The 15,137-nt window shown below is 47.3% G+C and overlaps 6 protein-coding genes across 6 annotated transcripts; 3 read left to right on the top strand and 3 right to left on the bottom strand.

The window, feature by feature from the left end:
• Positions 1–182: 182 nt before the first annotated feature.
• Positions 183–3,328, bottom strand: BGW36DRAFT_381909 (putative glutamate-cysteine ligase Gcs1). Its single transcript, XM_046216476.1, has 7 exons — positions 2,903–3,328; positions 2,769–2,841; positions 2,631–2,696; positions 2,429–2,571; positions 2,250–2,375; positions 1,611–2,196; positions 183–1,554 (listed from the first exon to the last, which is right to left on the bottom strand). The coding sequence occupies exons 1-7, from the start codon at positions 2,911–2,913 to the stop codon at positions 544–546; spliced, it is 2,016 nt and encodes a 671-aa protein (XP_046070147.1). The 5' UTR covers positions 2,914–3,328; the 3' UTR covers positions 183–543.
• A 725-nt stretch (positions 3,329–4,053) lies between these two features.
• BGW36DRAFT_298911 (putative NADH-ubiquinone oxidoreductase B18 subunit) lies at positions 4,054–4,467 on the bottom strand (the record flags this gene model as incomplete). The annotated part of the gene is made up of 3 exons (XM_046211480.1): positions 4,054–4,158; positions 4,232–4,353; positions 4,416–4,467. 3 exons carry the CDS (start codon positions 4,465–4,467, stop codon positions 4,054–4,056), a joined length of 279 nt encoding a protein of 92 aa, XP_046070146.1.
• A 432-nt stretch (positions 4,468–4,899) lies between these two features.
• On the top strand, positions 4,900–7,138 carry BGW36DRAFT_299568 (putative apses transcription factor; the record flags this gene model as incomplete). The annotated part of the gene is made up of 3 exons (XM_046211546.1): positions 4,900–4,947; positions 5,033–5,219; positions 5,280–7,138. The coding sequence occupies 3 exons, from the start codon at positions 4,900–4,902 to the stop codon at positions 7,136–7,138; spliced, it is 2,094 nt and encodes a 697-aa protein (XP_046070145.1).
• A 2,543-nt stretch (positions 7,139–9,681) lies between these two features.
• BGW36DRAFT_298847 (uncharacterized protein) lies at positions 9,682–11,412 on the top strand (the record flags this gene model as incomplete). Its single annotated transcript, XM_046211474.1, has 1 exon — positions 9,682–11,412. The coding sequence occupies one exon, from the start codon at positions 9,682–9,684 to the stop codon at positions 11,410–11,412; it is 1,731 nt and encodes a 576-aa protein (XP_046070144.1).
• A 670-nt stretch (positions 11,413–12,082) lies between these two features.
• BGW36DRAFT_263687 (uncharacterized protein) lies at positions 12,083–12,643 on the bottom strand (the record flags this gene model as incomplete). The annotated part of the gene is made up of 1 exon (XM_046210098.1): positions 12,083–12,643. A coding segment is annotated over one exon (561 nt), but the record flags the coding sequence as incomplete, so codon positions are not given.
• Positions 12,644–13,540: 897 nt separating this feature from the next.
• On the top strand, positions 13,541–14,591 carry BGW36DRAFT_299358 (LRP16 family protein; the record flags this gene model as incomplete). The annotated part of the gene is made up of 3 exons (XM_046211524.1): positions 13,541–14,163; positions 14,217–14,287; positions 14,353–14,591. 3 exons carry the CDS (start codon positions 13,541–13,543, stop codon positions 14,589–14,591), a joined length of 933 nt encoding a protein of 310 aa, XP_046070142.1.
• Between the last annotated feature and the right edge of the window lie 546 nt (positions 14,592–15,137).

Below are 15,137 nucleotides of genomic sequence, written 5' to 3'. Positions count from 1 at the left end.
CCTCTGTTCTGATATGAACCTTCTACACTTTTAACCCTTCATTTAAACGGGTAGAATCTTAAACCTCTATTGGTTTTATCAATTTTGAATTTCGTAAATCATATCAATCCGGTAAAGCCAGTGCGACTAGAATCGGTCATCAAATGTCTCGACTCTCACCGCTCTTTGATGATACATACCGACGAAAATAGAAAGTTGCATCTGATGGGTACGAGACTAAGTTCTCTAGTTTAATATTTTGTTTGATAATCGTCGTCCACAGACATCAATTAGTTGATTAGCCACGGTCCGGAGATACTCGGTATACCAGCCGGAGCGCGATCAGACAATGGTCTATCGGAGATTCGACTTTAGAACTAATGCATAGACGATGTAAAGAATTCGTTACCTTAAATATAGATGTTGAAGTACCTAGACGGTAGAGCTTAGATATAGTCGAATATCTATATGTCAAAATAAACAAAATATCATGGCTATATGAAACACCAGTCTCTTCATTTCGAAGAGCGATGCGGAGGTATAATTATAATCATCTAATCAAGTCTAAGTCTTCTTTCCCGTCAGCATCTGCCAACCCACGGTCTCATTCATTCCCTCCTTCTCAGACATTTCATGAACAGCTCTGATAAGATCATAAGATATCTTTTCGGACACAACGCTATCGCTGTGATAATCAGGATGATTTGCCACAAAATCGCGGATCCATTTAGCTCCAGTCCAAAGAGTGCCATTGGCTCGTTTCCTGATCAAATCCAGATAGCGTGCTAGTGAGCATCGAGTCTCGACATCGACATTTACACTGTTCAGATATGACTCGACCAATGGAATAAGCCCTGGAAAGGTGCCATCCGCAGAGCCGTTGATAATGTCCGATATGCTCATCAGCGCATACTCGGATTCAACAGGCCCTAATGGAGGAGAAGGGGGGGCGCTGGCAGGAGTAGACGAGCCCGCAGAGGCTGGCCCGGTTCCATTAGTCTGATGATACGGCTGATGTTGTCGAGACGCTCGAGAGGGGAATGGATTTTTGCGGAAATAGAATTTCTTGTCCAATACCGCATTGCGAGCATGCGCTGTTTCCATATTTTCTGTAGTTCGCGGTATTGGGATGTAAAAGTTCAAGTCAAAGCTGAGGATAGCTCTTGTAACGAGCACAATGAAGATGCTGAAAGCAGCATTTTCAAAATCTGTCATCTGAATCTCCATTGACCGAAACTCCACTCTCCAGCCAATATCCTTATCAGGTGGCGGGGGCTTGAATCGCATGTGCTGCCAGTTAGTTGACTGCAAGTTCTCAAAGTGATTTACCTCTTTGAGATCTAATTCCTTTAGATCTTCGGAGAAAATCACGATGGGGTCTCGAATAAAAAGATGTGCAAAATGTGTTGCCAACAGATCGTCCATGCCACCTTCTATCAACCTCGCTTTGAGTTCTTCATCAACAACAAGATCAGGATCTAAATACTCCTTTCGCAGGCGCGGGTCTTGGGATATATATGTTGAATTGGATGCATATCGGGATTTGGGAATTCGCCATCGATCATTCTTGAGAGGCTTTTAACAAGTTAGTTTATCTGTGAGAACACAAATCACCTAATACTAATACATACCACTTCACCGAGTTCTTCACGTGTTCGGCAATCGACAGCCCGACTGATTTGATTCCAACGAACATCGGTGTCTACCAAGAATCCTTTATATATTGGCGTCGCAGCTGTTAGCGCTAAGAGAATCGGGCCCAGCGGACTCAGCTGATCGTATAACTTCCTGCCTTCGGTAATATTTTTCGATTGGAATGTTATTTGTAGACAACAACTGCCCATGCCAAAGGCCATGGCATCCATATAGACATGGCCTTCCTTAGCAGCTCCATTCCTGACGTCGTCATCTTCTGGCCAGTTATGCAGATCATAGTTCACCGTTGGATCATGGAAAGGCCATGAGGTTTTCTTGTCTCTAAATATCGGTACATTTATTTCAACCTTGCGTCCGCGTCTTGATCTAATATTAGCTGCGAGCGTTGGAAACCTAATGTGAGGATTGGCAATTTCATCTGGGACGAACTGAGACCGTAAGGCTGGACCTGATGGAGGATAGTAAGGCTGAATGTAGTCGTCCTTAGTTCCTAGTCGGGGGAACGTGGTGAGGGTGATTGGATATTCATTGGCAGCCATGTGGCTTTTAGCGATTTCACGTCTGCCAATATACTGTTAGGCCAAAGGCTTGCGTGGATTTTACATCAGTCATACCTCCAACGCATATTGGATTCTACCTTCAACAAATCTCTAAAGTCTATTCCCCACGGTTGCCCTGGAGTTGCTTCCAGCATAAACCTCCCAAATTCTGGATGAAATGTTGGTAGATCTTCATCGTCACTACTGCAGCGTTTAGTGGTTCTCTCATATGTAGCCTCTAGCAAATGGCCTACCGTTTAGAGCTCATGCTGGGAACGTTTCCTCCGACCCTCCACAAAGCCTCGTTGCGTGCTAGGGATTTGAGAATCTCCGCCTGGCGGAGCGATAATCGTACTTTGTGCTTGTCATCATCGAGTGCTACAACGAGATATTCCACCTAAAAAGTCGCGAAGCACGTTAGCTGTGGATCAACAGTCTTTCGTCACGGACACTAACTTCGTCTCCCCAGAGAAGCGCATCCCGTTCTTTTCCTTTTGCCCGATTCCATATCGCGAGAAGTTGCTAATCCAACCCGTCAATATCTCCATCAACTAGACCAATATATGTACCCTCCGATATAGGGAAAAAACCAACCTCGATCCCCCATTTTCGGACCTTGTCGGCATTCTTCTTCGCCTCGGGCCATTCTAGTGCGGTGCCTAGTTGACTTGCAAGTTTGAAGTTAGCACATCAGCTCCGTCTTGATCAGGGTTCAGGATTGTTCTCACAGTAACCCCATTGCATCAGAATGTCCACCAGATCGGACGCGCTCCAATAGCCCAATCTCTTGCGGAAACAAACGAGCAGCCCTCCTTTATGAACACAAAGCAGCGTAAGGTCACCGAGGTAATCCTGGCTGGGAATGACGAGGAGAAGATGTCAGCCCTTTCTTTAGCGCATTGGCGTATGAGGTTTATAGCAGAGAATCGCCGCGACGCTCAAAAGCTCTAGCGAAGATATGCGCCTTTGCCCCCTCAGTCGCCGAAGACTTTCTTATCGGGGGTTAATTGCAAAAGCCTGATTCCTAAGCAAGATGTGGGGTTCACCTGCCAGCAAAAAGCGCGAAGCGGGGCATGCTGTCGGTTGACGGGATCAACGCCGCTCGCTGTTTGCCATGAGTAATGGTGATGTTTTATTTTTCCCTTCACAGCTGACCTCGAAAGTCATGCGAGATGCCACTGCAGCATCAAAAGACAGGAACGAACGGTCGAGGACCAAATCGACAGGGGCGATGGTGTGCTCTATCCTGCGCGCGATTGGCACACCAAGTATTTAGAGCTGCATGAGTAGCTTTGACATGCATCACACCTCATTTGGTTGGACAGCAGACTAGCCTAAGAATTAGTGGATGGGAGATCGTCTGAGAACATTCTACAATAGACCTTTCAGCGAGTAAGTTGAAGAGTTGGAGTCGGTTGGGCACTATTCTCTCTACTTATCATGTAGTAGGCTGTGAGAGCCATGTACGATTATAAGGTGGGTTGTTCATTACGGTTTGTTGGACAGGAGCATTCCCCTGCTGCAACTGAATGGCTCAAAACCACTATCGAGTACCAGAGGTAGTTTGGCGTATCATGGTATCTCTAGATGTATCGCCCTCTCTCGACAGTGCCAGAAAGCTCGCTTCCATGAAAATATTTTATAATATGCCGCAGAAAAATTCACTGTATTGTTTGTATCTGATCCAATGTGGGACGCAAGTTCCCTTGGGAGGCTTGGAACGTGAAAACGGACTTGGATTATAGATTATCCCAACGCCAGTAATTTCGACGACCAATGTAATACTATATGTACATCATCGGGTGTATGCCGGCTCCGATTGGCATAAACGGAGAGAAGTCAAGAATATATGGTATCTCAGGCGGCAATTACAACCGTTCTAATTGCTCCGCTCGCCCCCCTTTGCTGCTCGCAGTTCGTCCATCTTAGCGACTCGCTTCTTGAATTCATCGTATTGGCACTTTTCATAAGTATGTCGTTCCGTCTGGTGAAGAGACATATTATTAGCATAATCACCACAGCGTTGGACGAACAACCACAGGTTCAGGATGGTATACCTCGCACTTCCAAGGAAGATAGTACTCCTCTTGTCGACAGCGGTTGAGCGGAATCAGCAGATGAGCGCAAGAGTCCCTGTATGCGAGAGGCAGGCGGGCATCAGACATCTCCTTTGGCGTAGCTAAACAACGATTTGCACGGTTAGCCTGATCAGGGAATTGAAGCCCAATTGCGAGTAATTACCAGTGCCATCAGACACGCCAGCAAGATTCTTGACGGCCTCCACAACTGTCATCTTGAGCCAAGGTTGTGCGGAATCAATTGAATGATGTTGGTGTGGAACAGTTCGAGGCTCTTTCCTCCCATCAAGACAAGCTCTCCATCATCGAGAGTTGCCGTGCTGCTTTCCGTCAAACCCGTGACACACATCACGTGACCTATATATCTCATTAGTGCGAATTTGGATTAGCGCGGTTTTACGCGTCTCGAAAGCGCGCCGAGGGTGCCAATTGCTCAGGACTCCGTGTGTCCATGTCATGCCTTGGTGATCCACGGTGGCTAAGATTGAGAAATTCGATATTCAATAAAATTCTATAGCTGGTCTTGGAGAGCAGTTGATGTGTCCACACCCTGGCTCACTGTTTCTCGCTGAACTTATGCTCAGTGGCCCTCCCGCCCTTGATTTTGCACTGGTGACTGACCGCTAAAGAGGCGGATAAGATTCAAGATGGCGGGGAGCAGCGAAGGCATCATATACTCTGCAACTTATAGTGGGGTAGGTTTTTTCATATGCCATGGAATGCTTCCCATTCCTGTTTTACGGCTTATTACGACGGTAGCTAACTCGTTTATGCTTCAAGGTTCCCGTCTATGAATTTAAACTAGATGGCGAAAGTGTGATGAGGCGGAGAGCAGACGATTGGATCAATGCAACACATATTCTGAAGATAGCAGGGTTTGACAAGCCATCGCGAACGCGGATTCTAGAGCGCGAGGTCCAAAAAGGCGTCCATGAGAAAGTGCAAGGTGGTTATGGAAAATATCAGGGTACGAGACTGGGGTGATTCGAAGTTCATATATTGACATGGCATCTGATCTGTTTACTAGGAACATGGATTCCGCTATCCGATGCGCGTCTTCTGGCCGAACGCAACAATATCCTAGACAAAATCCGGCCCATATTAGATTATGTCGCAGGAGATCGAAGCCCACCGCCAGCACCAAAGCATACCACTGCCTCCAAACCGAGGGCCCCCCGATTATCAGCTGCCGCAAAGCGGGCTGCCTCACGGGATGATTCTTTTGCAATGAGAGCACCTCGAATGAATGCCCCCAGCTTCGCGCAAGAGAGTTATGAAATGCCGCCTCCTCAATTCGAGGAGGAAGAGTCGATTGGGCACACGACGCTCGAAACGTCCTCGATGATGGCAGATGATGATATGATTCCAATGTCGCAACACTCAACTCATTCTAGAAAGCGAAAGCGTAGAATGAATGAGGCAACTGCGATGTCGATAAGTGAACAGGAGCATATATTATATGGAGATCAGCTTTTGGATTATTTTATGACTGTGGGCGATGCTCCAGAAGCGACGAAGGTGCAGCCTCCAGTACCACCAATTAATTTCCAGGTTGATCGTCCTATTGATGACCAAGGGAACTCGGCACTTCACTGGGCTGCAGCCATGGGCGACTTGGAAATCGTACGAGATCTGCTTCGTCGAGGCGCAAATGCACAAGCTTTATCTGTCCATGAGGAGACTCCGCTCGTGCGTGCCGTTTTGTTTACAAACAACTATGAGAAGAAAACAATGCCTTCGCTTGTCAACCTGCTTCAAGATAACCTCACTTTCCGAGACTGGTTTGGTGCCACCGTCTTCCACCATCTCGCAGAAACCACGCGAAGCAAGGGCAAATGGAAGAGCGCCCGTTATTACTGTGAGGTCCTGCTCCAGAAACTGCGTGATACATTCCCGCCGCAGGAGCTTGACATGCTACTTTCTTGTCAGGACTCAAATGGGGACACGCCCGCCCTTGTGGCCGCCCGGAATGGGAATTTCCGTTTGACTTCTCTGTTCCTCCTCCACTGTTCTGAGTCCGGAAATTTGGTAAACCAGAAGGGCGAGACAGCTATTAATCTCATGGACCAAGCAAACGCTGAACGCGCGATACCACACGCACCTTCTAGTGTGACTTATGTTAATGACCACCATGATCTCGAAACCCTTGGCGTAGCAAGTACCGGACGCGCTTTGAAACTAGCGGCGGAGTCTACTCCTGAGACTTCCGCGTTAGCTTCTAAAATCGTGGCTCTAATGGATGAAGCAAACCGAAAACTCACGCAAGCCTACGGAAGTGCTAAGATAGGACAGCATAATGCGGATGCGACAAGCCCACAAGACCTGTTTGAGCAACTAGAAAAGGACCGGGAGACGATCCAAAAAGAGAAAGCTGCCTTGTCCTCCCGAGAGAATGTGCATGACAGTGTTGATTCACAGATGGCTCGGTATAAAGAAGTCGAAGAGCGATGCACATCGTTAATTGAACAAATCCATCATCAAAAGCTATCAGACAGTTTTGTAGCTGTATCTACAGCGACCAAAGAGGCTTCCCCGGGTGGTGACCCGACTTCAGAAGAACTACAGCAACGTTATAGTCTAATCCGATCATTAATTTCGGCACAACAATCCCGGCGTACGGCCGTGCGGGATCTTGTCCAGCAGAAGGCTGATGCTGGAGTAAGTACAAAGCTTGATATGCATCGCAAGCTTGTCTCGCTAGCAACCGGGTTGAAAGAGGATGAACTCGACCCGATGTCGGCTGAACTTGCGGAAACACTCGAGTTTGACCGAATCAATGAAAAGACGGCGGATAATCCATCATCGGCAGAGCGGATGCTGCTTTCCAATGAACGGGCCTCTGCACATTCCATTGCTGCTGGTTTGAGTGTCCCCGTTGATGTTTGAGCACCACTGCGATGGTAGCCGTCTATGCACTTACTGTACGGTTCTATTTGCTTCGTATCTCCCAGCGCTCGATCATGCATGTCACTTTTATGTATGAGTGCTTGGCAGGATATTCATGAGCGCTCCAGAGCAGGTTCAAAAGAATATACCCTACGTTCTCTTTGTTCTTACTTGATCTATTATCCATCAACGTCGTTGACTGAATGAGAAGACATCAGCACTATTTCCTGAGTTTGAATTCCGATACCCGCTTTTTGCTTTAACTGTACTTCCCGTTTCTGGCTTTGTCCTGCACATATACTCCGTACCAGCTTTACTATATAGGCGAGGCGATCTATATACTGCGATGAAGACGGCATGATGGCCCACCACGAACAGCCTCAGCCAGGGGTTGTTTGGATAGCAGAGATGATTTGTTCTTTCGACTTGTTCTTGGCAATATACAAGGACGTGTAGTAGTACATAATTGATTACATCAGGGTCGCCCTGCCGCCATGCATTTGACCATTCAATACTTGCTCGTATATGACCATATGTACAATGGACGAAATGACTATCTGAGTCATCAATAACAGTGAATATGCCTATGCCATATGTGAAGAGAGAAGAATTGGTTGATCATCATCGAAAGGGTGATTGGCCGCTCCACTCGTTCAGAAGACAGGGGCCAGAGGCCAATGACACGTCGCTGTGGGGGCGCCGCGTCAAGGGACAAGCGAACGGGCGGCGCTGGATGGCCAACTCGGGCTGGCCACGTTGACACGCCAGTCCAGCCCTCGCGTGATCGACTGGCCCAGACGGGCCAACCGCCGCCGAGAACGCGCCCGCTTGCTACAGCTCACCGCCGGCTGCGGGGCGCTCCGGCTGCCTGATTGGCCGCTGCGCCTGTCGAAGACGCCCGTAAGGCTAGGCCCGTCCGCCTCTGACTATTATTGCTATTCCCCATGATTATTGTTCTTGGCTTATCATCATTATTATGATGCTTCGCTTCGTTCCAGGAGCAGCAGAACAATGGGATTGACGGTGTTGATCCCTCTATAAACAGCAGTGCATCTTTTTTGCTCGTTCTTGTGGCGTGTCTGTATATATGGGTCTATGTGTATATGTGTGTGTAGAGGTATGTAGTTGTACAGTATCGTGCTACGTCAATGGCACCCAACCACACAGCGCGACCGCCATGTAGAATCGGTGCCAGATGAGCGGCACTGCACTCCCTCAGCGCCTGGACATGCTCATTGGCCCGCCTGCGTAGACTTCGATCAGGCAAGGCTCGAGCCTGAGACGCCGGCCCGCTCGTTTTGCCCACTCCAGCCTCCTGATTGGCCCGAGCCGTGGGGCCATTGCTGTTACAGGCAGCCGGGAGCCCAGACTGCGCTCTTTCCCCGTGGTCACTCGTTCCCTTCCCTCTCTCTTCTCTCGCCATAATAATCGCTAACCCTCTCTTATCCAGTCCTCACTTCATCTCGCATTCTCCCCTCTACCCCCGTCGTCGCTCTTGATCGCTTCCTCTATATTTTTTCCTTTTACTTTCTTTTTCTGGGACCTGCTTCTTCGTTCGCTCAATTTTTATTTGAAGCACGAAACCATCCCGACAAAACCCCGTGTTCGAAAAGACGAAAAGAAGAAAAAAGAGAAAAAAAAGGGACGACCTAGCTTTCTCCCTCCCACACACCGCCCCTGAAGCCTTTTTCACCCACGCATTGTTTTCACCTGGATGAATGCGAGGCCCGCATAGCCCTTAATCTTTTTATTAATATCGATCGGACTGCGCTTTCAATCCAATTTTTATTCTCCCGTTGCCTTTCAACCACGCTGGTTTATATTGATTTGGCGTTCCTCCCGAGTTACCGAGTTAATCTTCTCGCGTCCTCCCGTCGTTGGCACACAATATACATCCCACCCACCGGTCTCCTGCACGCGTCTTCGACAGCTCAACCAGTTTGGGCTTGCATTACAAATTCTGCATTAGCATATTCTTTGGCTTTTGCAGCGTCTGTCCCTTACTAGCGAGTGGTACTGCAGTGCATCCGTGTCTCGCTCTCTTTCTTGCATTGGTTGTTTGACCGCAGCAATCTTCTGTGGTCCTGGCACTAAACCGTCGATTCTCAACGCCTCACCCAAGTATCCAATTATTCTTTCTTTGTATATTTTAATCATTGCATATCGCCTCTTTGTGAGAGTCGAATATCCCTGATATCTCACCAATATCTTTGGTAAGCAAGCCATCCTCGTCTCACACGGTCTCGGTACTTCCCTGTTACTAACATACATCTGGCTGGTAGATTCTTCCTTCGTCCCTCCGATTTCTTCTTTAGCAGGTGTCCTGCGCGGATATTATCGACAGCGACTCTTCTTAATATTGTTAATTGCTTCTGATCTGTTATTTGGTCCCCGACGGCAAACTAATTCGAGTCAACGTTCTTGACTGCGATTTTTTTCTCGCCCTTGATCTACCTCAGAGCCGTGTTGATTTCTTTAATTTGCATCCTTGCACATATCAATTTCTTTTCGATACCCTCTGATTTCACCACACATCACTGAGTATGGACGCTGGCGGTCTTGCTCACTTGACACACAATTCTTTGAATGGTGGCTCTCTCGGTGTTCCTGGTACTGGCTTTGCTTCTCGTGGAAAAGGGTCTCATATCAAGCGTTTGAGCGTTCCCCCTCAAATCTCGACAATAGATGAAACGACACCATCTACCGCCGCCGCTACTCCCCGGACAAGTCGCTCCCATCTTCTCGCTGGGTTGAGGACTGCTCCGAAGTCTGCAACTATTCCATCTCACCACCAGCATCCTCAGGGCCGTGGCCGAGCCGGTCTAGAAGGCAGTCGCTATGCTGTCTCTAACCGAGGTGGCGAGCGAGTCCCTCAGACTGCTATTGGCGCCAACTTTTCGCATAACTCGTACGGGTTGGATCCACACAACACAAATATGGGACTGAATACGAATCGCCCTATGTACTCTCTTCCGGAACAGGTTTTAGCGCCCCCCGCTATCGATCTTGGGGATGGTGAAGGAATGGATGAGAAGTTGTATGCGGAACTGATGTCTACCAATCTGTTCCTCGCTGCCCAGCAGCAACGTCTTCAACAACAGCTTCTCAGTGTTACTGCTGCGGCTCAACAGTTTCAGAACTTGAGTCTCGGCGGAGGAACGCCACTCAATCAACAATTCCAGCAGCAGCAGCAACAATCGTACGTTCCAGGAATGAGTTTGTACCAGCAACAATTGCAGCAAGGCATGCAGCCCGTTGTTCAACCTGTCCTGGGCCAACCTGGTCTGTATTCAGTGTACAATCCAATGACCGGACAACAAAGCTTTGTTTATGACAACAACGCCACTTTTCCACTGGATGAGGATTCACTTCCATCGTATCAAGAATCATTGCAGTCACCCACTGGTAACCCCCCACCACCTTTCCACGCCGAAGTTTCTCCTCCCGCAGAGCTCAAACGGTCTCCGGCCCACAGTTCTCCCCGCTCTGTATCCCCTAAAAATGCCACTCCCTCTCCACCTCTGGATGTTGCACCACTTCCGCCACCTTCTGCCAATGCTTTTCGACGCGGTAGTCATAAGAAGACTCCCTCTTTTGCCCCTGGTTTGAGGACAAACACCGACGTTGCACGCACAGGTGGCGGCCCAGGGCCACGATCTGCTGGGTTTCCACAGACCCCCATGACCGGTACTTTTGGACCTGGTCAGGGACGTGCTGGTGAACATCCTACTCGCCAGCCTCGTGGTCCTCCATCTCTTGAGGAACTTGTCGCTAAGCCTACTTCCAAGTACGAGGGTAGCAAGAATTTCGCTACTCGTCAACGGCGCCGTGCCGTCCATAATTTGGTCCGTGCAGGGATTGAGCGACGTGGAGAGTCGAGGAGTAACCCTGGTAGTGGTGGCAGCAACACTCCGGCCAGTGAGACTGAGTTTATTTTCTCTGTCTCTGATGAAGACGATAGTAGTCGTGGAAGCGGCAGTCTTTCTAGCAAGCCTAGTCTCGGCAGCCTTCGTGCTTTCGCTAATGGTGCCATTGGATCTGAAATGAAAGGAAAGGATCGTTCGCGCGAGCGAAATCAACCCGAGAATCTGTACATACACCCGACTGCTACCGCTAGCGACGAAGCATTCTCGAGTATGATGTCTCCCATGGACCCACCTTCTACTGCTGCTATTGTTGCTGGTCATCGATCTGTTTCCCAGAATACCGAGCGGCGAAAGACCCCTATGCTGGTGCTCTCCAGTGCTGAGAAGCGCAAGAGCCCGATTGTCTAATGATATCTTGTATCTGGTCTATATTTTTTTCCTTTTCATGACGCGAACCGGTAGTAGGTTCGACCGAATTCCGAACCTAAGATTTTACTTTCATGTCTCTCCTTCAGGAAACATTCGAATTGTCTCTTGACTTCGATTTTATGTCATTTCTTTTGACTTTTGAAGTAATACGATCTACTTCAAAAATGGGCCATTATTGTCAACGACGCTCTCTACTTTATTTTGATCCTTGTCTCTATTTTCCACTTGGCCTATTTTCATTATATTTGTTTCTTATAAGGTGTCAGAGGCACCGAATTCTTCGGACCAGGTTTTCATATACCAGTGGTATCACGAAACCTGAGTCCACACGCGGCAATATATTTGCGCAGTGATAAACTTCAATTCTTTGACAGACTGTCATGATAGCATGAACGCAACCAATTCAAGATAAATGATTCCAATGATGACATATTTCTCGTAATAGCAAAGTAAATGCACATCACTTGCATGGGATGTTTGCTTTCCCTGCTATATATGTAAGCTCATACCGTCGATCGTTGGTTCCACGGTTCTCGTAAGTTGCTAGTTGGTCAAGGGCACAGAATATTGAAGGTAAACAGTATCAAGCCTAAGAATGAGATGAGTCTACAGCATGCTCGGAAGTGGAGGGGGTGAATCCAGACCATTTGCCCTTCTTCCACCCAGCCCTTTTCAATCTTCCCCTCTCCACAAACCCTCGTTGCTCGTACCACATTCGAAGCCCCTCCCCTCCGTTTATGCCATCTGGATCGAGAGCCATACACGCAAGGACATTCTGAACAGGCATTGGTTCGGAGAACTCTTCATACCCTTGGTATCCCGCATGCTCTACTGCCTTGTGCAATACTGCTGTCGTATTTGGCTTAGAATCTAGTTTTGAAAGCAATGTCGACAGGAGTCGCGTGCCGATTCCTCCATTCGTTTGATTTGGGTTTAAAAATAGGGATAACTCGACTGTAGGTCCATATGAGAGCATTGAGCCCCGAAATGGCGAGAGATAGGCAAATCCTATCACCCTTTTCTCATCCTCGTCCTCCTCATCCACAGCAACGAGGTATGGTAGCCCGCGCGCGATCGTGTTGTTTCTGAACTTGTCAATGGTGGACTCCAGTGGTGGCGGCGTTTGCATAAACGTCAAGACGGTATTTGTCACATAGTGGCAGTATATTGCGTGGACCTGGGGAATGTCATCCTCAGTGGCAGTGCGTATTTTGATAGATGGCTTGGTCATTTTAGATTTGTGTGTATGGAATTGCACCTCCTTTTCCTCGAATTTCCTTTGGATACAATTGTTTCCCGTAATCGGGGATATACCGCGTAATCAATTTTTTCTGTCAAGAGGGGGGTCCACCAGATATTGGAAAATGAAGAGGAGGTCAAAGTAGCCAATCAAAAGTCATATAGAGCGGAGTAGATAGGGCTCTTGATTTGTAGACCATCTCACATACAAATTTCTGTAATTGCAGTCTAATAGAGATATGGAGCATATTGATCAAACAATAATCAATCTGATAGTGTTCTATACATACCAGAAGACCATTCAAGGTGTTAGAATCCTGCAGAGACGTTTTTGCTCAGCCAATTAAAACACAGATCCCAACATTACAATTATTTCAGGCTCATAGATAGAGCTTATGTGGGGCGACAACATTCAATAAATAGGAATATGGACGATGCCCGTGAGATAGATATTAGAGCAACGGGCACATTATTCAAGAACCTCAAAATTTCCTAAAGATAGGACGGAATCTTTGCAATGGTAAACATGCACTTTTCCAACGGGGCTACAGGAGGGAACCTTGTAAGAGGCGGACAAGGCAGACATCACGTGCCGCGGGGATTCATGTAATCTGACGAGCACATTATTATTCCTCCGTCAATTTTCATGATTTTCCATTTCGACTTGGGTTTATTGCAATTAATTTTGTGTTCTTGCTCGTGAGACGTGAATCTTAATACCCCGCACACCCCGCACACCTCGCAAAAACCGCATTTTGAGCTTGTGATATATCATCCTGACGCTCATATCGAGGGTTCTCACGTTTTGTTTTGAAAGTATCCACCTCATCTAGATAACTTACACATCACGATATAGGTCGCCTTTATCATGGCATCAGTTCTTAAACTGTCAGAAATCCCTACATTAACACGACTGTATCGGTCTGGAGTTCTTCGATCGTCGCGTCAACCAGTTGTCACCACACCTTCGAAGGTGATTAATGACATTATATCACATATAAAACATGACATTACCGAATTAGAAGTCGGATGTATCGTCAATGCTGCGAACCGAAGCCTCTTAGGAGGTGGAGGCGTCGATGGCGCGATTCATAGCGCCGCAGGACCACAGCTTTACGAGGAGTGTCTTACTCTCGATGGCTGCGAAACAGGGCATGCGAAAATCACGAATGGATATGAATTGCCTGCGGAAAAAATTATTCATGCTGTCGGACCAATTTATGTTAGGGCCAAACACGACGAGGCCGAGCAGCAGCTTCGTGGCTGCTACCGTCGAAGCCTTGAGCTAGCCGTTCAGCATGGGCAACGCTCCATTGCCTTTTCAGCTATCAGTACCGGGGTCTATGGATATCCGAATACTGAGGCGGCTACAGCCGCAATTGATGAAGTCCGAAAGTTTCTGAATAGCGGGGATAACCTTTCGAAATTTGATAGGGTGATCTTTTGCAGTTTCATGACTGTTGACCTGCTAGCATATGAACGCATTCTTCCGTATGTGATGTGTAGATTACATACTTGATGAAAAACAACTGACTGAACAATAGGGCATACTTCCCACCTGTCACCGAAGAGCTCGACGCTACCGAAGAAAATCAAGGCAACCAGACCCAAGACGGTCCGTAATGCTTCAATTCCGACCAAAAAATAAATATATGTATGATTGACATTGAAATTTATTAGATACCGTGATTGTTGACAAAAGTGAAAGCGAAGTTGATCTTGGCTTTGATACAGGGGACGAGCATGATTGGGAGGAGATTTCCGAGGCTGATAATGGTCATGAGGATTTCCAGGAAGAACTAGTACAGATTGGACAAGCTGATCAGGAGGCTTCGGTGGCGGATGTGCGGAGCATGCAGTCAAGTACTGCTGATTTCGATGATTTGACGGGACCAGCAGAGGCCAATGGTCAAAAGTGACGTTCTGATGTTTGCTACCTGAAATACCATGGTCAGCTGAAAATCGGTAGCGTTTTATGGCATTAGCTGATGGCAAAGTTCCACTTTTTACATAATCAATACCCTAGAAGTAATATCAAACAGAAACTTCAGTTGCTTTGAGTGAAAAACGGAGGCATATACTTTTACCGGTGTGATTTGCCAATGTTCTATAGTGCTTGTAGACTTCCGCATCCAGTATTCTAAAGAACGTCTAACACAATATTTGTGCTTATATTAGATCGAGTGCAATAAGATTTATGGGCAGTTCTGCCAGTCAATTTATTGATGTTATCAAAAAGGAGCCAGATCCACGAGATCACGTGGACACTAGCCTTTTGTATTTTTCAATATTGCAAGAGATTCCCTCTTCCTGAGTTACTCACTAGTCAACCAATTACTCAACCTAGTATTATCTTATTGAGGCTTTTTCATGTATCATCATACCGAATGGACCCCTGTTATCCCTACAAGATATCAATCGATACGTATAATTCTTATTGGATACTAGTTGATTGCTGTTTATCG

This window comes from Talaromyces proteolyticus (genome assembly GCF_021365285.1).
Source record: "Talaromyces proteolyticus strain PMI_201 chromosome Unknown BGW36scaffold_8, whole genome shotgun sequence".
In the NCBI taxonomy this organism is placed as follows: domain Eukaryota; kingdom Fungi; phylum Ascomycota; class Eurotiomycetes; order Eurotiales; family Trichocomaceae; genus Talaromyces; species Talaromyces proteolyticus.
Note: the sequence above shows the minus strand (reverse complement) of the source record. Positions and strands in the feature narration are given on the sequence as shown.